The sequence below is a fragment of the Camelina sativa genome, chromosome 9, assembly GCF_000633955.1.
Source record: "Camelina sativa cultivar DH55 chromosome 9, Cs, whole genome shotgun sequence".
NCBI classification, from domain to species: Eukaryota; Viridiplantae; Streptophyta; class Magnoliopsida; order Brassicales; family Brassicaceae; genus Camelina; species Camelina sativa.
In genome coordinates, this window is record NC_025693.1 from 5,012,496 (window position 1) to 5,035,022 (window position 22,527).

Consider the following 22,527-nt stretch of genomic DNA (forward strand, 5'->3'; position numbering starts at 1 on the left):
CGATTTTTTACTATTTGGCCACATGTTATTTGCAGAGCTTGTAGAATAATTGAGGTAATAGAAGGCCAAATGTTGTTTATTTTGGTTAAGCTACGTGATGATGCTATCTTCATGATGCTCAACATCTTTTATTTGCAACTACTAAAGTGAAAGTGTAGTGATGTATTTGAATTGTGGTTGGTTATTTGTAGGTTGTGGCGATTGTCAAAACGTGCACTCCAAATGGTCTAGGTGATGTCATGGTGACTCTTAAGGTAGAAAAAACATACCAGTGTGAATGGTTTGGTTTCTTTCAAGCACCATTTAACATGTGTCTCAAATCAATGTGTATTTCTGGTAGGATCCCACAGGAACAGTTGATGCCAGTGTGCACAGAAAAGTTATCTCCGAGAGTGAGTTTGGAAGAGATATACGAGTTGGTGCAGTGATTATACTTAAGCAGGTTTGTTGTTTTTATTAAGGAGATAAAACAAATCTCATGGTTTTGATGTTGCTACTGTGTTCTCATTCACTTTTGGTAATTCAATGGAGAGGGAATAAGATATACTGTTTTTCATGTTGCAGTCTGCGCACCTTCACGGTCATCAACCTATCTTAGCATAACACTGAAGAACATCTCCAAGGTATTTCTCTGGTTTCTTCATTGGAATATATTTACATCTTCATTAGAATATATGAACATTTCTGAAGGCTAGAGAGTTTTCATTCACAGGTTATCACAAAGGACACTCCTGTTTTACCAAAGCAGAATGATTCTGAAATGGGTGCCAAAAATCCTGTTCCTGTGAATGGTAAGTGAATAAATTTCTTTTGAGCTTCTTCCACAGTTTTTTTATCAAGAAACTCATACCTCTAATTTGGTCTAACAGAAAACAAGGAAGATTTGCGACGGCCTAAACCTAAAGTATTTAGCATGGAGCAAGGAACTACCCAAGGGATCATGAACAATCTTAGACAAAATGCTAAAAAAATCAGTGAAGCACTCAATTATGGTGGATGGAAATGGAATACTTCATCCACGAGGTATAAATACAAACTTTCTCTGTTTACCTTAGTTTGTAAGTTGCATCTCAAGATATGTAATTTACGGTGTTGGATGTTTTTGTGTCATAGAATTTGGTTTGGCGTGTCATTTAGGTGTTCTTTCTCACCTCCCTACCATTGGGGTCGGAAAGAACGTACGAACTTCTCAGAATCTCTCTTTGGAACCGTTTTTGCTTGTGTACATCATATTGTGCCATCGGTCATTAATATTGAACTTATATTTTGTAACATTTCAGCTGCATCATGTGGATGGTCTGAATCAATCTGAGGTGAGACTTCAGCTCAAAGAAAACGAGTATGAGCAAGTTATCACTTTGGTAGGGAACTCTGGATTTACTTGGGGAGTAGTAAGTGACTTTGCCTTGACATTTGCTGTCTATAATATGTCGTGTCTCTAAGTTTATACTGTGTTCTATTAGTAGTGATTAAATCACTTTAAGTAATGAAACTTCTCCATTGTGGTTTTGATATCTTTTGTAAGGAAGTGAATTTAATGTTCAAGTTTTTAAAATTACTTTCAACAAGGATTCCGTCCAACTCTGAGTTCTCTGAAGCCCATATACATTTCGGTTGGCCATCGCATATCACTCGACTCTGCTGTTGAAATTGTCAAGATGACCTGCAACTACCGTGTTCCCGAACCTATTAGACAGGTAAGTGATACTTTTAGATATGCCAACAAACAGATAGTTATTTTGTGAAGTGGAAAAGTCTTTAAATATTAATATACAGACTACTATATGCAGGCAGATATGAGATCAAGAGCATATCTCCAGAAGCATCAAACTGAGCCTTTTAAAAGTACCTGTACTGCGACGACCGGATCAGGTAGCTTCTGATGTTTCCTCCACCATTCTAACCCCATCATATTGTTAAGTTCTGATAAGTAACTCACATGTCTCTTTGCTTCCTTTTGTCTACTAGACTGAAGCTTAATCTCTCGAACGAGGCATTGAACACTATTCCACGTTACATAGAACTCTCCAAAGTCTTTACTTTGATGGATAGATCACGTCACTGAAGCTCCGCCCCAATTCTCTCCTTCATTTATCTAATTGACTTGAGAATCGCAAGCTAAACCAAGATAATCAATGCTGTATTCAATACATTGGAATGTTCTTTACATACATACCGTAAAGCTTAGTGTAAAAAGAAAGAGTAGGAAAAGTGCTCTCGGGTCATGGTATTATTTTAAGTTGTTTGGGGACCTTTTGTGATATTGGGAGATTTTGGGGTTCTCCACAACAATTCCAGTGGTCTTTGGTTTGGTATTTCTCTTAGTTCACCGTCTGTATGCAACTCGCGGACATATATATACGCAAAGAGGTATTTACCTTGAAAATCAAATAAAATAACCAAATCAACCCAAGGTAACACAAGCAACACTTTCAGAGAATCAAGGAAACACAAGAAGAAATCAATTAAAATTAATTGGCAGCACTTCACAAATCTATTACCAAAGACAAAAAAAACAAAGAGATGAACACACCTTTAATAAACTAAAGATATTCATAAATACGAATGAAAAAGACAACAAAAAAACAACCTGGACTGTATCAAATTACAGCAAGATAAACAAAAAAATTAATTTTTCCCAAAGCACAACTCACATTGAATCCAAAAAAATCACTCAGACGACCAAAAAAAAAAAATTACAACTAAGAACACAAAAAAAAACTCACAAGTTAATTAGGAACCCTAAAGAAGCCAAGTAGCTAACACATTTTCATATAAACAAATTTGCAACCCAAATCACATTTACCTTTAACAAAATTAACAGGGGATAGCCAAAAATCACCTACAGATGCGAAGCAAGCAGGGAATCAAACAAATACACAAACCCAAAAAAAAAAAAAATTGAATATTCAAGGAAAAACAATTACCAAAAGGATGACCGGAAAAACAATTACTAGCATGAAAGACATAATTTCAATCCTCATACTGTCCTCTACATCATAAACATTGCTCTTCTCCTATCCGTTCAAGAGGACATCAAATTTTCAAAAAGAACAAATACATTCCCAATTCAATAACATACAAATAATAACCCAATAAACCAACACATTATAAGCCTTACAGAGAAATTGAGCCCGACAGAAACAAACAAAAATAGCCAAAAAAAAAGAAATGTTAATTATTGATTTTCATTATTTTTAAAAATTACTCCAACAGTTTACAAAATACATATGAAAAAATAAAATAACAATCCTACCAGAAAATGACAAATAATAATTAATTAATCACAACTAACAACTACAGAAAAACAACAACCTCAACTACACAATGTTAACTTTTAATTATAATTTAAAAAACATTAAAAAACAAACAAGATGAACTTAATTGTTTTAAAATAAACAGCAAACTAAACTAAACTTACTGCAAAACCTATTTTTATAAAAAATGTCCAACAAAACAACGTAAGGAACCAAAATCTAATACAAAAACAAACGTAAAATATGAATTTAAACCAACATAATAGTATACACAAAAAAACTGGGAATACATCTTAATCTAGCTACCGCGCGTAGCGCGGATCAATTGCTAGTCTTTTATAAAGTATCTTAACTACGATACAACAAGAAAAGAGGGGATTACGAGGAATCATCATATATATAGTTAGAGATTTCTCTTTCTATTTAGGCTGTCCACATCATATAAAGAACATTAAATTTAAAACAATGAACCAATTAATTAACTCATTTTTGTATTCTTATTATGTTTATTTAAAAAAAAAAACAAAATGAAAAATATGTAAGTATAACACAATAAAATTAAAGTAAAATAGAAATAAAATATTTATAAATATAAAATAAACTATTTCGTCTATAACATATAATAAATGTGTAACATTTTGGTTTTAAATCAAAATAAGAAGTTATTCATTTTCTTAGTATTAGACTATAAATTCACTTTACCAATATAAAATAGAAGTATTTGGTATATAATATTTGGAATTACATTATTATAAGAAAATATATATTTAAAACTTGAGACTCTGTTTGATAGTTAATGTATAATTTCATGTTACTATTTTTTAGAATTATAACATAATATAAATAATTAAAATAGTTTGAATGATCTATATTATTTATCATTTTCAAAATTGAAAATGATGAAATTTGTTAAACAAAGGTATACCCAAAAAAAAGGAAAATATTAAGAAGTGCTTAAAAATAAAAATAAAATGAATATACTTTAGAAAAATGTGTAAGGTAGCTTGAAATGAAAAATATTTAAAAAACTTATTGTGAACATCACAAAAGAATAATAAAATAGTGAAAATATTAAGAATAAATTTGAGAAAGATATTTACAATAAAAATAATAATATTAGGTGTATCAAACTTACGGGCAAAGTGGTCTCTCATAGATAAGAGATCTACTATTTCTACAATGGGATAGTTGAGATATGGTTTGAAATGGGTTGTACAATTTTTGTGTTCATTGTTCTATTAAAAATTAAATAATTAACCAATTTACTTCATGGATTTGAAGAAATTTAATCAGATATTTATTTTATGTATTCTAACAACAAAAAATATGATTTCTTTTTGCATATATTTTTATTCACAATTTTTGTATATGATAAAGTAATATTAAATATTAAATTAATGAAAAGGGTAATATGATTGAAGATATATTATTAACAAATCTTATTTATATTACGATCATTTTTATTTGCAATGTCTTTTGTGATTGAAGTAATACTAATAAATTTTAATGAGACAATCAACAACATTAATTTTTATCATAAATTCTTATAACAAAAACTTACATTTATGCTTGTTTAACTAATCTAATCTTCATTTCCGTATTTGTTTTTAAACCAAAACCATTATAAAGTTTTGAAATTCATTTGGGAAACAAAAAAGACGAACATCATGTTTATGACATTTTCAGTCAAGGTTGTAGATAAGTTGCAGATACATTGATATTTGAATTTGAAATATTATCTAGGTTTAACATGTCTCCCTGAAACAATTATAACATGAGTTTGCTTTTTTTTTTTTTTTTTCTGGATCCATTGAAATATTGTGCAAAAAAAAACATCACTATGATGTATTCCATAATAGATAACAACTTCTCATTAAAATAAGATTAAATGAAGCGTAAAAGTTTTAATTACGTCGAGAGGTTTTGGAAAAACGCAAAGCATAGAACAAAAAGCTTTTTATCTGTTGACCAAAAAAAAAAAAACTTTTTTTTAACAACATCAACATGCTTTTTTCAATATATATCATATGAAAAATCATATTGCAATTTTAACATGTTAATGAAGTCAATGCATTTATATTTATTTCTAAAGGAATAAAATTTTACTTTTCTTTTGGATATGTATTATTTTCGAAATCTTAGTTTAACCGTTTGATAATAAGATCATATCAACTAATTCTTAAACTCTCCAAGCAAGTAGTATGAACTTTTAAGATTGGAAAAGCCTATAAACCTCCTCCGACGTCGTTTTAACATAATCTGGGCCTATATAATCTACTAAAGGCCCATAAACTTCATAAGACGTCGTTTTATGAAATATCTGAGTTTGGGCCCAATAACGAGACCTAGACCCAATAAAAAGAATAAAATAATCGCCCGGTGGTTCATCCACATCTAACCACGACGAACATTACTTCCGAAATTTCCCAAAACTGCAAAAAAAAAAAAAATCTTCTCCGGCAGGTTTTTGGAGACATTACCGGAGAACGGCGCCGTTTTTGTTCACCGGGATTTTCCTATATCAATCGTTGGCTCCTTCACTGCTTAATGTTATAGACTCATCGCAACAATCTTCTACTTGTGATTGCATCTCTCTGTAATTTTAACTCCTCTTCACGCTCGTTTGTTTTCGTGTATTTTTTTATTTGCTTCCTACTGCAATTAGTCTCTTTGTTATCTCTCATAAATTAGGGTTTATACAAGTTTTGATGTCTAAAGCCATGACCTTGTCTTGTTTATGCACTTCCTTGTGGTTTTTTGACTAGTTCTCGCTTAGTCTTATGGAAATTAATTGTGCTAGTGTAGTAGAAAAAATTATAGCTTTTTTTCCGGAATTTATTGGCTAAGGAATCGTATTTTCACTGTGTGATTTTCAATTTTTTCTAATACTATTCAAAGTTTTGACCTTTTTTTTTTTGTTTTTGTTTTCTTTTCCATTGCTTCGATTGATGATGCTTCTAGGGTTTTGACTTGTTTTGTTCTGTTGTTTGTCTCTTTATTTGTGAAGGGGTGCACTAGGTTTTTGAGCTGGTGTTGTTGAAACAATGGGTAGTTCATTTAACGCTCAGATATTAGTTGAGAAGCTTGCCAAGCTCAACAATACTCAAGCAAGCATTGAGAGTATCCTCTTTTGTGTCTACTTGTTTTTTATATATCTGTTTCTCGTATTCTAGATTTGTTATTTCGTAAGTAGTATCTTCTTAATGAGTAATAATGGTATAAGATGGAAGTTTTGGTATGTTCTTCTCAAGCAAAGTATTGTTTATTTTCGCCATGATTTTCTCTAAAGTCTCACAGTTTATACTGATTTTGGATTTGGTGTGTGATAGAAGTGGAACATATATAATTCTGAACTCTCCCTTTAATGTAAAATAGTTCCCCTTTGCTTAGTTACATGTTGTATGTCGTCTTGTATCCTATTATGTTGTTGTATCTCTTCCTTGACAGTATACAGCTTTATCACATTGGTGTATCTTTCACATGAACAAGGCGAAACATGTTGTAGAAACTTGGGGTAGACAATTTCACTGTGCTCCGCGTGATCAACGTGTGGCGTACCTGCACCTTGCGAATGATATCTTGCAAAATAGTAGGCGAAAGGGTTCTGAGTTTGTAGGTGAGTTCTGGAAAGTACTCCCTGAGGCTCTTCGTGATGTGATTGAAAATGGTGATGACTTTGGAAGAAAATCTGCACGTCGATTGGTACCTGAAGCCATCTTTTTATCTACCATTNTGAGTTAGGTCGAGGAAGATAGACCCAACTTTAAATAGGGGTCTTCTTGATTGTTTTTTCCAAACAAAAAGTTGCCATATCTTGATGCANGAAGAAAGGAAAGTCTTTGGATCGCGTGGACAGATTCTCAAAGAAGAACTTCTGGGAAGGCAGCCTGAAGTTGGAACCAGAAACGGAACTCTTGTGCCGCTTAAGCTTGTAAGTCAGAGTTTATATATAAGCATTTTCTTACCGTCATTTGTCAATTAGGGCCACTGTTATGTGATCATTTCTACTTTGGAGTTCTTCCATGATAGCAACATGATTAACTTTGTTATTGTTGCAGTCTGTTCAACAGAAACAGGCAAATGGATCTACACTGGAGAAAGTAGTGTCTGCTGTTGAAGTTCTTCACGGCGTTCACGTTGATGAGGATGCTATTGTTGGGAAATGTACTAAGGCTTCTGGCTACCTTGAGAAAGCAACACAAGAGATTGAGAGAGATCTTAGTTCAGGTATCACTGTCCACTGGCTGCTACATTGCTGCAAATGTATTGATATATGTTTTTTCTTATCAAGTGACAAGCCACACAGCTTTAGATTTCTACATGCGCTTGTTCTAACAACTCAATTTATTTGGTATCTCTTTTACCACTCTTTTTGTATTAGATTCGTAATCTTTAAAGTCGCTTAGCAATTTAGTATTTGGTCTATATGTGATCTTACAAGAACTACCACATTTGGATCCTTAATTTCATCAATCATCATGTTCCTCTCTTGTGTTTCCATATAAATTTTCCAAAACCATCCTTTTCACTTGGTGGCTGTTACCATTTGTGTCATATCATTTAATGGTGAGAGAACTTACTCTCACCATTAGGAAGAGAATCTACAAATTTATAAGTCCCCAATACACAATCAGAATATATATTTGCTGGTTAATTCTGGATCCCGAAAAAATTTCTGATTTGTTGAACTGGTCTATATAATATATATTTACTGTTTGTTGATACGTTATACTTCTTTACTTCTAGGATAGAGAAAATCCAATTCTTGTTCAAGCATCCCCTTATCAACGTTTCAGTATCTAACTTATTAAGTGTTGTCTTAAACAGGACTNCCCGGCAGTAGAGTAAATCTGTTTCTAGGGGGCTCGTTCATATAGCAAAAAGCTCACTTTTTTCTTATTGGTTTTTTTGTTGTTAAATATTAGTTTTAATGGGCTTTTGATTAGGATTTTATGTTCTTAAACTGTGCTGTGTATGCTTTCCTAATTGTGCGTACGCCTAATTAAAAGGCTTCTGTAAACATTCTTTTACTTTTACTGTGGGAAAAAAACAAAAACCTTTACTTTTACTGCCTTNTTTATTTTGTCCAGGAACTCAAGCTGGAGCAAGTTCGTAACCACCTTAAGGTTTGTATTCGTACTAACAAATGTTATCTCCACACTTCACACACTATATACATTTCAATTCACACAATACGTGACAACCANCTGTGGGGGAAGATTCCATTGTTTCTTCTCTCTGAAATTTACATGGAGGCCAGATTGGACCAAAGTTTTTTTGATTGTCTTTTAAAAGTCTTCTGGTCAAAACGCCGACAAAGGGTTTGCCTTTTGACTAATAAAGAATGATACTTTTCCACATTTTTCTTGTCTTTTTATCTTATTTCTATACTCGTCAGGGATTCCCTGTAACGCGGCAATCCTAAAGGAAAGATATATCAGAAAATTTTGAGAGAAGCAGAGAGGCAAATAGCTGTATTCTCATAAGCATAACTTCAAGATTAGGTAACAACCCCCTTTTTTTGGGTTTTTCTCCTACTTCTGGTTCTCCCCTCTCACAAGAAGCGAACCCTAGCAAGAAAACAGACTTGGACATTTGGATTTGCGTGTCTCGTTTCAGGTAACATTTGTGTCTCGTCTTAGCTTTCTCTGATGGTTTGTAGGAGCTTAGGTCGCTGAGATGAGTTCCAAGTTTTGACTTTTCTTTTATTTGTCACAATCTTCTTGTCCTTCTAGTTCCTTTGGTCCAAGTTCTTGATTTTGACGGTTTGATCCTTAAAATATTTGACTGTTCTCTTATCACTGTTCTTCTCTAAATATTCTTGTTCTTTGGTCCAAGTTCTTGATTTCGATAATAACTGAAATTCCATTATTGATCTTTTGTAACTTTGAGAATCTTGCTGTGCTCTTTTTATAGGTCTCATTTTGGGTTGGTTCTTTCTGGTGAGAGTTATATTTTTGTGGGAGAAAGACAGAAATCAAATGCCGGAGGAAGATTTGGTTGAACTTAAATTCCGGTTATATGACGGTTCAGATGTTGGCCCCTTTCAGTACTCTCCAACTGCTACAGTCTCAATGCTCAAGGAGAGAATTGTCTCCGAGTGGCCTAAAGGTGAGCACTGAGCAGAGTCTTTTGGTTTGCTTTTTCCACTAGTCCGTGAAGAAAGAAGTAAAAATGTGATACTAAGTGCTCTTGAATGCTTTAGATTGGCTTTAGAACGTTTGCTTCAGCCATTTTTTTTTTCTTCACTTGTGGCTTGATAGACAAAGTTCAGACACAAGTCATAGGCTTGTCATAGGATCTGATCGAATTACTAATCACTTGTCTTAAACTAGAAATAGAAGAAGGAAGCTCAAAAGGTTACTCGAGCTTGTGATCTATGTTTTAACAGTTTCTTCACTTGTGGCTTGATAGACAAAGATCAGATCAGACATAAGGCATAGGCTTTTGAATTGGTTGCTTGTATTACTAATCACTTTTCTTAAACTACACAACATGTATTTAGAGACTATAGGGTCCAATACGGTTCTGATTCTTTTTAGCACAATTTCACATTCTTACTCTTATGCGTTCAACAAAATCTTTCATTTGTCACATTTTGTTTCCCATTTTAACTAATCAAATTTGGTTGTTGATTGAATGTGATGTCTGTAGACAAGAAGATTGTGCCAAAATCAGCTAGTGACATCAAGTTGATAAATGCTGGTAAGATTTTGGAGAATGGTAAAACTGTTGCACAGTGTAAAGCTCCATTTGATGATCTCCCTAAATCCGTCATTACAATGCATGTTGTTGTGCAACCATCTCCAACAAAAGCAAGACCAGGTATTGTTCTTTTTACACACATTTTGGTTCTTATCTCTGTAAATCTTGTTTGTGGAATGAATGCTTTAGAGTTTTCTTGAGCCTTATATCTTGTTTTTTCTTCTCTTACAGAGAAAAAAATCGAAGAGGAAGCCCCACAAAGAAGCTTTTGCTCATGTACCATAATGTGAGAACAACTTCTCTGCGGTTTTTTGCTAGAAGACCCTAAAAACTCAAACCACCATTTTCGCGCTTCATATTCTATATATTCATCACAAGTTCAAAGAAAGCTTCATCAATGGCGTCATAAAGCTGGTCTATTGTAATTGTTTATCTTTTGTTCTGATGAAAAAAACTCTTCTTTGGAGCATCCATTATAAAGATAAGAGTTTTGTCTTCTTTTTTGTTTCCATAAACTAATTCTAGTATCTTTGTAAACATATCTTGTATGGTTCTGTTAATCTTTAGTACACCTTAGACCTGTCTTTTCTCTATCAGGAATTCAGGATACGTCCAAAACTGTATCCAAAACACCTCTATTCAGTGATCAGTCCATCACTTACCGAAAAAACCAGTACAAAACGTTCAGAATTTGTGGTTCTTTAGTTGCAAACACTTTGATATGTACTATATGGTCCATACATAATAAGAAGTCACAAGTGGCATTACCTTTCTCATCACTTTCCACTTCCAAAAAGCCTATTTTTTGGGATGTAGTTTACAAAACTGAAACCCACAAAAAGAAACACAGAGCATGAGATCTCAATAAATGTCCTCGCACCTAACTAGTCACTGTCCCCTTCACTATCTCCCACTTAATTCCCTCATTTATAACATTCACTTTCACTGAGTGTCTCTCCACTATCTTCTCTGCTTCTGTCATTTAATTCTATTCACCTCCTCTCATTTATAATCTTCACTCCAAATGCGCCTTTCTTTGTTCTCCCATCACTTTCTCTCTGATTGTCTTGTAGGGCTAGACAAATCATCCCATTATACCTGCTTCGATTCGGTATAACTATTTACTTTGGTTCTATCCGAAATTCAAATATCCAATCCATTTGCTAATTGCTACATATACATCATCTTATAAACTTATTTCCTTATTAGTTTAGGTAATCATAATTTATTTTTCAGACCGTTTAGTTACCAACCTATTGTTGATGGACACGTTTGTATAACACTCGCTATATATAAAAAGAAACCTTGATGCTATTTCAGTAGAGTTGTATCCATCTCTTCTCTTATCTGAAAACTATTTGTTTCTTCTTTCTCCACACACATATTGTCCAATACTCACATCAACTACATAAACAAATAAACCAAGCCTCAAACTCGTTGTGGTCAAAGATGAAGAAGGAATCACTGATAATCTTTTCCTTTATTCTTCTGCAAATTCTGCTCGTAAACTCTTTGTCACCAAAACATTCATCACCAAAACCAAAACCAGCTGCAGAAATCACTATTATGGGTTTTGTTTACTGCGATGTCTGCTCCAACAACAGTTTCTCCAAACACAGTTACTTCATGTCCGGTAATTCAAAAAGAAAAAACAGAAAACCTCACCAAGTAGATCTCTTTAACTAATTGATGCTCTTCAAAAGCTCTGTATCTAACGTTTGCTTGACACAGGTGTGGAAGTGAGAGTTGTCTGCAGATTCAAAGCAGCTTCGTCAACAACAAGTGAAACTGTAACATTCTCTGCAAACAGAACCACCAACGAATTCGGACTGTACAAGGTAGCCATAACTTCTCTAGACTGTGTAGACGTAGACAGTCTCGCAAGTTCTTGTCAAGCGAGTTTGGTCGGAAGAAAAAGCTTATCGGATTCTTCTTGCAACATTCCTGGTTATAGAACCACGACGGATCAGGTTGTGTTTAAGTCTAAACGGTCTAATTCCTGTGTTTATGGATTCAATGCTTTGAATTTCAGACCACTCAAGAGGAATATTGACTTGTGTGGCAAGAAATAGGGTTTTTAAAACTACAGAACTTATCTTTCATCTGGTATTGACTCTGTTTACTTTCTACTCAGAGATATGTCTTTCGTATGTTGTCTACATTTAGCTTCGGTTACTACACAAGATTTGTATTTCTGTGTCTGCCAAATCTGTCTTAAACTATAATTAGTATGAAGATAAATAAGATGAGGAATAATTTCAGTTCACAATGTAATCATGAACAGAGGATGTAAACAAACTAAAATGCCAACGTACGATGGATATTGAAGTGGAAATAGATTGGTTAATCCGCAAGTACCTATCGGTGGAAACAAATGATTTCCTGAATTTTAATCCAAATCCGAGCTACAACTATTCGGATCCGGAAGTGTTTTTGGGTTGATTTAAGTACCTTATAGTATCGGTTGTATTGCTAGCTCTGGTCAGCACCTCTTGCAACTGGGTTTATAAATGTTATTATGATTCTGCAGCCACTACAATGTTCGTTGGTATGACAATTCTGTTTTTTGGCGGCCTATTGGCGTTTTCTGGTGGGTTTGCGTTTGCTCCAACAACATACGTCGTAAGCCTGCGATAATTACTTAATTTTTTTTTTCTTTTTGTTTTTGAGTTTTAAGAAACAATACTAATTAGTCTTTCTTTTGGCAAAAAGCTTCCTTGCGTAATATGGCTTAAAGTATACAAACCAAGAAGATACAGTTTGTCAGAAACCTTAGGAAGTATTGAAGGATTTCTGTATATTATGTTATTATGCCAAAACGGCTGTACAAAGTTTATATACAAGAGATTAGACCTAAGAAAATATACGCATATGCTATGAAGAGTAAATACAAGAATATATGATTGATATGTCAAGATATTGTAACTTGATATCTTGCCATATCTTAACCCCCCCTCAAGTTGGAGCGTGGAGGTCACAAAGGTCCAACTTGTAAATGAAGTCTTGCGTCCCAATGCCTTAGTCATGATGTCAGCGAGTTGTTATTTGGAACCAACGTGGGAGGTCGTAACGATGCCGTTGACAATAACCTGACGTACAAAGTGACAATCGTTCTCGATGTACTTAGTACGTTCGTGGAAAACGAGATTGTTGCTGATGTGAATGACCGCCATATTGTCACAGTATAGAGGGACATGATTAGGAGTTGGAACACCAAGAGAATTGAGGAGATAACGAAGCCACATGACCTCTTTGACAGTGAGTTGCATAGCACGGTATTCGGATTCGGCAGAGGAAAGAGAAACGGTGTCTTGCTTCTTGGTTTTCCAAGAGATGGGGGAATCACTAAGCTGAATGAACCAACCAGTCAAAGAACGACGAGTAACAGGACAACCAGAGTAGTCAGCATCACACCATGCGGTTAATGTGAGAGGCTTGTCAGCTCGGAGGAGAATACCTTGGCCGGGACTATGTTTGAGAAAACGCAGAACTCTGATTGCAGCATCCCAATGGGTATGACGTGGTGACTTCATGAACTGCGAGAGGATATGAATGGAGTATGATAGTTCTGGACGAGTAGTACCAAGATAAACCAAACGTCCAACAAGACGTCGATATGGAGCAGGATCATGAAGTAAAGGATCAGAAGCGAGAGCGAGTTGATGGTTCTGCTCGATAGGAAATGCGACAGGGCGTGCATCATGAAGTCCCATTTCAGCGATGATATCCATAGCGTATTTACGCTGACACAAATAAATCCCAGAAGCATTACGAGCAACCTCAATGCCGAGAAGATATTTCAAAATCCCAAGGTCTTTCATGTGAAAGCAATCACTAAGGTAACTCTTGAACGATGCGATAAGACGAGGAGAGCTACCAGTGATAATCAAATCATCGACGTACACAAGGACATGTAAGCGTGAAGTCCAATTTGCATATACAAAGAGAGAGTAGTCAGGAGTGGTTTGAGTGAAGCCATAGTCGATGAGTGATGTATGAAGCTTAGCAAACCAACATCTAGGGGCCTGACGAAGGCCATAGAGTGACTTATGTAAGCGAAGGACTTGCGTCTTGTCGTGTGTATGAAAGCCAGGAGGAAACTGCATGTAGACTTCCTCCTCCAAGTCGCCATGAAGAAAGGCGTTGTGAACGTCCATCTGATGGACTTCCCAATCAATGGCTGCGCAAACCTCTAGAAATGAGCGAACGGTGGTCATCTTAGCAACAGGTGCAAAGGTTTCAGAAAAATCTTCTCCTTCGATTTTCTTGTTACCAAGAACAACAAGCCTTGCTTTGTGGCGTTCTAGAGTGCCATCAGCTCTGTATTTAAGGCGAAAAACCAATTTACAGCCGAGAGCCTTCTTTCCCAGAGGCAGAGTATCAGTACTCCATGTACGATTGAGTTCAAGAGCTTCAATCTCATCACCAACTGCGTCACACCATAACGGATCTAGTATAGCTTCAGAATAGTGTCGGGGTTCGATCTTGCTAGAAATAGCGAAAAGATATGCCCGGTGACCATCAGAAAATTGAGATGAATCAACAAAATATCCCAATGCGTATGGAGATTCATCGTTGAGCATAGGAACACCAATGATATTGTTGGTGTAGTAATCAGCTAGCTTAGCAGGGGGACGACGAATGCAATGACCTAAACCGAGGAGCTCAGGTTCTGCTGCTGAGTGGTCTGCAACAACCGATGAATTATTGTTATCAAGTGCAGTGAGATCAGTAATGAGAGCTGGCGAATGTGTTGATGGAGAAGGAACTGAAGGCGTGAGCGGAATAACTGCAGGAGAGGGACTGTGTTCATCATCCGACTCTGTATCAGAAGTAGATGGAGTATGTGCTTCTGATTCTGTAGGCAGCGGAGGAACAGAGGCAGGGAGGGGAACCTGATCAGCGACAGCTTGAACAGGAGAGAGCAGATCAGGATCAACAGATGATAAAGAGGAGTCTGTGACTGATGCATCCAGTGAGAGTGAGTTCGTTGATGTTGGTTGTATTACACAAAACGGAAACTGATCCTCACAAAAAATCACATCTCGTGAAACAGAGATAGTTCGTGTTTCAAGATTGTAAACTCTCCAGCCCTTTTTGCCAAAGGGATATCCCAAGAACGCTGACTTCGTACTTCGACTAGCGAACTTGTCGCCACCATGTTTCTGATTATGCACGTAACAAAGGCAACCGAAAATGCGAAGGTGCGTAAGAAGAGGCGGACGATTATAAAGAAGCTCAAATGGTGTTTTGCCCTTTAAAACAGAGGAAGGAGTGCGGTTAATGAGGTAACAAGCTGCAAGCGGACACTCACCCCAAAACTCTTCTGTTAAAGAAGCTTGGAAACGCATAGCCCGAGCAACGTTCAGAATGTGACGATGCTTGCGTTCCACTCGTCTGTTCTGTTGAGGAGTGCCAACGCAAGAAGTTTGATGATGGATCCCATTTTCTCGAAAATAATCAGTGAGACACAAGAACTCAGACCCGTTGTCACTTCTAATGGACTTGATCTTTTTCTCAAATTGTCTCTCTACGAACGCAATGAATTTCTTGAGAGTAGACGAAGCAATTTGTTTATTTGGCAAGAGATAAATCCAAACAGCTCGTGAATAATCATCCAATATAGTCAGAAAATAACGTGAACCACAAACAGATGTAGATCGATATGGTCCCCATAAGTCGCAATGAACAAGTTGAAAAACATTCGTTGTTTTATTCAAACTTATTGGAAAATAATCTTGTGTTTGCTTTGCGCGGATACAAATGTCACACACTTTATTATCTAAAACAGCAGTACTTGAAAAACCAGGAATAGATAAAAGCTCGACGACTTTAGGTGAAGGGTGCCCTAAGCGACGATGCCACACATCAGCTGAAGACTAAGCCGAAGCTTGTATGGCCGCTGCAGTCTCCATTCGCCTAAAGAAGTAGAGTCCATTGTGCTGTTCACCATTCCAATCAGAGTTCTCATGGTGCGATCCTGAACAATGCACAGTTTGTCAATGATTTGAAACACACAAGCTCTTTCACGACTCAACTGAGAAACGGATATTAGGTGATAATCTAATCCAGCAACAAAGAGCACATTACTGAGACTGAGAAGAGAACTCAATCTAACTGTTCCTTTACTCGTAGATGTAGTAAAACGCCCATCAGGCAATTTTATCAGAACTGGAAGCATAGTAGCAGTTTCAACAAGAAGATCTGCAGAACCAGTCATATGGTTGGAAGCCCCTGTATCAATAATCCAAGAGTTATAATGAAACGTACCAGGGTTATGCGCAACACCTTTAGAGTTGCGTTCATTGATCATGGCCTTGAGTGTCTCCCAATCGGCATTGTCAATGCCAATGATCCCAACACGATCATTATTAGTGATCGTTGAGTGAGCGGAAGCTGTTGTGGTATGAGCAGAAAGGTGAGAAACAGAGGAACCAATGTTGGTACAACCATGGGGCGGAGTAGGGAGTGACGTGCGTTGCACTCCAGTAGGAGTGGTCGAACGTGGTCTGTTTCCCCACCAAGCTGGATAACCAAGGGTACGAAAACAACTCTCAGAAAAATGCCCAGTACAACCACAGCTTGTACACGTCACTGAGCGATGGTCAGACCCTCCTCGAGACTCTCCACCACCTCGAGGCTTAGGAGTTTTGCGAACAGCAAAGCCAACTTCTGTGGCACGCTCTTCTTGCAATCGTGCATTAGCTTTTGATTGTTCATCTTGAGTTAACACATTGTAAGCTTCATCGATTGTAGGGAGAGGAGTGCGAGACAAGAGGCTTGATTTTACCGATCCAAAAACAGCTTCATCGATTCCCATCAAGAACTGATGTAGTTTATCTTCTTCACGTTCCTTCTCAATTTCTTCAATAGTCTTCCCTTTTTGATAATCACCAAGAGATTTCCACAGCTTTGTAAGTTTACCGAAGTAAGCTTCAATGGCGAGTCCATGCTGACGGCAATTTGCGAGTTCCGTTTTCAGCCGTTGGACATGCTGTCCATTCTTCAGTGCAAAACGACGGTGAATATGATCCCACAAGTCTTTTGCAACATCATAGTGTGTGATGTTAGAGCACAGATCTGGATCAATTGTTAATTTGATCCATCAGACAAGCAGAGTGTTGTTGGTCCACCAGTCTTCAAGATCTGTATGTCCTTCTTCTTGTTGAGGGAGAGACCCATCAACAAAGCCAAACTTCTTTCTAGCTTTAAGGGCTCCACGGAGATTAGTAGACATTCATCGTAGTTAGGTCCCAACAGCAACGGTTTCGAAATCACACAACCAGGTTGTCACTTGTAGACAGATCATAGGGAGAGATCGTACGTCGTGTGATCTCAACACGCGGTTGTGATGATTTTGCATCAGAGGATTCCTCATTGGAGCTCATTTGTGTAAGAAGATTTTGTCAAGAATGAAAGAAAGACAAAACTAGGGCAAGAAAAGGAGAAGAATAAGTGTTTTAATGATCGAACAAAAACCTTGTGTATATGGTTATTGCTCTGATACCATGTCAGAAACCTTAGGAAGTATTGAAGGTTTTCTGTGTATTGTGTTATTATGCCAAAGTGGCTGTACAAAGTTTATATACAAGAGATTAGACCTAAGAGAATATACGCATATGCTATGAAGAGTAAATACAAGAATATATGATTGATATATCAAGTTATGATATCTTGACATATCAGGAGTGGACTAACTGGCCAACTGGGTAAAGTGCCAACTGGGTAAAGTGCCAAACAACACAACGTACATGATAAATATTTTCTTGTATTTGCGTTTGCGTTTGAGACCCCTGTTTGGCTGATTAAAGCTAGTGGTTTAGTTTCTAAGGATATATAATTTTTCTTTGTTCTTTCAAACATGCATTGTATTTGGCATTTTTTTGATGGTTCTATCGCCTATGGAGGCCTGAAGACGATCATTATTGAAATTAACTAGATTTTAACCCGCGGTACACTGCGTGTATATAATTTTTATTATTATTTATATTTTATATTGTATTTTTTTTAGTTAAATATTTGATGATTTGCAAATAGAGGAATAACAAAATTTTCCGACCGATTGTGTAGCTAAATGTTTATATTCATTTTTTAACCCGTAATACACTTCATGACTATTTGTTTGTTATATTTATTTTGTTTTGTTTAGTGTTTGAGATTTTATTTTGATTTTTAATTATTATAACAGAAAAAAATAAGGATCTAAATACATAATAAGTCATTTATACGCTATGATTAAGTCACATTTTTCCTAATGATTTAATTATTTTACACAATCTTAGTTAAATCAACTTAATTTTATATGTCAAATATTCTAATATTAATAGTGTTGACAAATAATAAAAAGAGGATTTAACCCGTGTTAACACAAATTTAATGATAGTTTATTAATTCCAACATATCATCTTTATAACTAATCTACTATATAACCATATTATATAGTATTTTGAACTTTTTAATTTTACATTAATATTTTAAAATTTTATTAAGTTTATATATATATTAATTATAATATTTAAATAAATGTGAATCAAAATTTTTTTACGTTAAGAATCAAACTCACATGTTTTGGAAAACAAAATAGGAATCAAATTGTTGTTTTCTTGGTTTGCAAAAGATTCATAGATAGAATATTTTCAATACACAATATAAGGTGTAGTTAAATATATCATATTTTGTGTTTCCATATTGATTTTGCTGTAATTTTTAGTTGAAATGGAATGTAAAATATTTAGGAAATAAAATCTGAAGTAATGTTATTTTTGGAAACTTTCGAAGGGTTAATGTTGTAAATAAACATTTAAATAAACAAAACTAAAAGGGCATAACACAAAATGTACTTCAAAAATGTTAATATAGATAAATTAATAATGTTGGGATCATGAAATTCTATTAATTTATAGAGGCTTTAATTTATCGATAAATTAATATTTATTAATTTATGAAAATATTTTTTTGTTTTCATAGTTTTGAGAATTTCATTTTAAAAAATAAGTTTGTCATTATAATTCATATTCTAATAAAATTTTCTTAGTTTATAGTTTTTTACAAGCAAATAATACTAGAGTAATATTTCACTAAATTTTCTTAGATATATACATATATATATATATATATATTAGTTTATATTATTATTAATTTATGATAAAAAAAATGAGACCATATGTTTACATATAATTTCTAAAAAATTATTATTGAATTATATCATTTTTTACATGGTCCAACTCGAAACCGTAAAAAATTATTAATTTATAGAGAATATTAATTTTAAGAGTATTAATTTATATAGATTTTACTGTACAAGTTTTACTCTAGAGTACAACAAAAGAAAATTGACATCAAGTGGATTACTCTAATCTAGACGGTTTATCTCAACTGATCCCGGGCGAATTCTATGAAGCAGCATTAGAAGAGATGGTTGAGCAGCCGCATCAACCACAGTGTCTGTCTGCACCACAACAAGATTGTTTACTTCCACCGATCCTGGACGGGTCTTCACTTCAATGCATCCCACTATTTCGTTTGTACCAACCGATGAAGTGCTGGTCACTTGTTACTTGAAACCGTATTTGAAAGGCAACAAAGACTCAACTATCACTGTCCCTATTCACCTAGTGGACATATACAAGTCCAACCCTGAAAATATTTCAGGTCTGTCTCCATCGGTTCTTTTCTTAAATATTAAATCGGGATGAATTTCTTTTATTTGGTTTAAAATATTGGCTCTTTTATATATTTTGATTCGAAAAAGAGGAATTTGAGAAGGGTAACGACAAGGAATGGTTCTTTATATCTGAGAGGTACAAGATGGGGAAAGATGGAAAAAGAATGAATCGTAGAGACAATACACAAATAGCGATTAACGCTGGAGATAGTGGAAGGTAGTAACATCTGCCAAGAAGATTAACGCTGGAGAAGGCGTAGTCTGCTACAAATACACACTGGTACTACGTTGGGAAACAACCAAATAGCGTCAAAGGGGATTGGTTAATGCATGGATACTGGCTTGAATCCTCTGTTGATGATATTAACAATAACGAGAGGGTTAGAGTATGTATGTTTTACTTACTTGGGTCCCAAGTTATAATTAAAGACTGAGTTTTGGATTCTATTGTGAGTTTTGGATTTTATTGTGAGTTTTGTTTTGGTTGGTGTGAGTAGGGCGATCATGTTCTGTACAAGATCTATCTGACTCCACAAGCAGCAAAGAAGAAGAAAGAAGATGCAGATTTTATTGAACTTGTGGAAGCAGGATTAGATAAGATAGATAATCATATTGAAAAGAGTTGAGAATCAAATTATTATACAAAATTAGATTTGGTAAGCAGATAACTAGAAATTGATTTGTTTTTCACAAAGTCTATCAAATAAGTTATGTCGAAGCAAACAAGATGATTTTTATAAAAAAGGAAATAATGGTTTAGTGTTTGTAAATTATTATTTTTTTAAAAAAGGAAATACATAGTGCTAATAAAAATAAACGGCCTCGTAAAAAACGGAAATAATGGAAAGTAAATTGAGTTTCAGTTTACTTAGGACATACAATTATTTAGTTTTTGGATCAAGAAATAGAAAATAGTCTCTCGTATTAGGATATGACTTGTTTTCCTTATTTCATATTCAGAATCATTCTAGGATTACATTAAAAAGTAATCTATATATACAAGTAGCTAAAGAGAACAAGTTTTATTGAATCTGATCAATACAATCAATCACTAGAATTTCGTTCGTTTCAGCCATTCTGATTCACGTCCGTCGTAATCTTTTTTTTTTTCTTTGTTTCAATCACACAATTTTCACCTTTTCATCTTTCTTTTGTTGCCGAGAATAATGGAGCAGCCAAGAATATACAGACCTTTGCCTATAGGATACGCGTTTCGTCCTACAAAGATTGAGATGGAAAATAACTTTTTGAAGAAAAAAGCTTTGGGAGAGTGTCATGGTATCTTTTTCGAGACATCCTCGTGATTTGCCAGGCTATCCAAGAGAAGAACATTGGTATTATTTCTGCAGAAAACGTAACCACCAAGTTACTAGTAGTAACCTCTCGACACCAACGGGAGAAGAAACCAATGTGTTAGATCCGAAGAATCGGAGACTAGTTGTTGCTACCAGACGTCGATTTACTCTCGTAGAGAAAGAAGAAGAAAAAGAAGAATATGATTGGTTCTTGGATGAAATTAGCCTCCCACGAACAGTTTTCAGATTCTGTTTGGGTTTTTTTGCCATATCTTGGGTAAGAAGATTGAACCACAATTTGATGATTTGCCGTCCATAATCGAATCGGAGGATGAAGGAAGTGCTGATAAGCCTGCTGAGATTTTGGATCTTCTTAGAGAACAAGACAACGAAGATGCTCTTCCTCCACCTCCTCCAGTCCTGCTTCACGTAATTACATTCTTATGGAAATATCATTCTGTCTATAAATGTTTTAGGAAACAAAATAAAAACAAATAATTTTTTGTTTTTTTTTGAACAAACACAAATAATTTCTAAGTTGTGTTTTAATTGTAAAACGGCGAGCCTCTCACTTCCCCAACGTATTATCACATATGTATGTCTTTTGTCACTTGTAATGTTAGAAGAATTGCATAGTTATTACTTAGAGACTTTGCCTCTCTAATTCTAGTCGGCCAAAAAAAACATTACAATATTGTTTTCACAAAAAATCTAATAATCTAATAAAAAAGTATTAATTATATAAAATTATAGTGGCTAAATAATTTTAATCCCCAGCACAAAGATGTCTACACCCCTAGGCCCTGGGGTTGAACCTCTTCGTTAACGAAATCTATATATATTATTATAAAATTAAAAATTTAAACCGCTTTTTTATAAACCAAACCACTAGATAATTTCGTTTTAAGTATAAAATCTAAACTTTAATCACCTCAATTTGTAAATCCAAACCGATATACAATTCCGTTCTAATTGTAAAATTTAAATCCTAACCACCTCATTTCTAAACTCAAACCGACATATAATTTCGCTTGAATTGTAAAATCTAAACTCTAACCACCTACATATTATATTGTTTTAATTCTAAAACCTAAACCTTAACCATCTCATTTGTAAACACAAACCGACATATAATTTTGTTTTAATTGTAAAATCTAAACTCTAATCACCTTACTTATAAACTCAAACCGACACATAATTTTGTTCTAATTGTAAATTCTAAACCCTAATTCTCATCTTATTTAATTGTAAAATATATACCAAGTCAATATTTAACTTTATTTAATTAAACGTGTACAAAGTTTGTTTTTAATTTAATTAGTTTTAGTTTTACCACCTGGCTGTAACTCTGTGACGAAGATATCATGCTGCATTACCTCAATCTTACGTGCAAAGCAACCTTAGCTCATTTTGTGTCCCTATTCATCGTGTGGAAAATTAACTCTTTTTAATCTTCTATCCTCAGCCCCAACAAATGCCATTTCTGTCTAACTTTGATGACTTTTCTGAGATGATCAACAGCCAAGTTGAGTATCAGCCACAATTTATGGCAGCCCCACTGGATTGGCCTCAGCTGCTTCATAACGACAACAACACTATGCTGATG

General features: G+C 34.8%; 4 protein-coding genes and 1 long non-coding RNA gene across 5 annotated transcripts; all 5 read left to right on the forward strand.

Moving 5' to 3' along the window:
- Positions 599 to 2,346, forward strand: LOC104715022 (endonuclease V-like). Its single transcript, XM_010432480.2, has 8 exons — positions 599 to 623; positions 713 to 791; positions 870 to 1,023; positions 1,114 to 1,178; positions 1,281 to 1,395; positions 1,570 to 1,697; positions 1,791 to 1,872; positions 1,969 to 2,346. Exons 3-8 carry the CDS (start codon positions 960 to 962, stop codon positions 1,971 to 1,973), a joined length of 459 nt encoding a protein of 152 aa, XP_010430782.2. The 5' UTR covers positions 599 to 623; positions 713 to 791; positions 870 to 959; the 3' UTR covers positions 1,974 to 2,346.
- On the forward strand, positions 5,654 to 6,961 carry LOC104710512. The gene is made up of 3 exons (XR_002033441.1): positions 5,654 to 5,853; positions 6,265 to 6,377; positions 6,712 to 6,961. It is a non-coding gene; the product is annotated as an uncharacterized LOC104710512 (long non-coding RNA).
- On the forward strand, positions 8,643 to 10,580 carry LOC104710514 (membrane-anchored ubiquitin-fold protein 4). The gene is made up of 4 exons (XM_010427131.2): positions 8,643 to 8,876; positions 9,174 to 9,368; positions 9,912 to 10,082; positions 10,194 to 10,580. The coding sequence occupies exons 2-4, from the start codon at positions 9,239 to 9,241 to the stop codon at positions 10,250 to 10,252; spliced, it is 360 nt and encodes a 119-aa protein (XP_010425433.1). The 5' UTR covers positions 8,643 to 8,876; positions 9,174 to 9,238; the 3' UTR covers positions 10,253 to 10,580.
- Positions 11,193 to 12,236, forward strand: LOC104710515. The gene is made up of 2 exons (XM_010427132.2): positions 11,193 to 11,595; positions 11,694 to 12,236. Exons 1-2 carry the CDS (start codon positions 11,412 to 11,414, stop codon positions 12,032 to 12,034), a joined length of 525 nt encoding a protein of 174 aa, XP_010425434.1. The 5' UTR covers positions 11,193 to 11,411; the 3' UTR covers positions 12,035 to 12,236.
- Positions 19,466 to 20,252, forward strand: LOC104715023. The gene is made up of 4 exons (XM_010432481.1): positions 19,466 to 19,613; positions 19,714 to 19,843; positions 19,934 to 20,012; positions 20,124 to 20,252. The coding sequence occupies exons 1-4, from the start codon at positions 19,466 to 19,468 to the stop codon at positions 20,250 to 20,252; spliced, it is 486 nt and encodes a 161-aa protein (XP_010430783.1).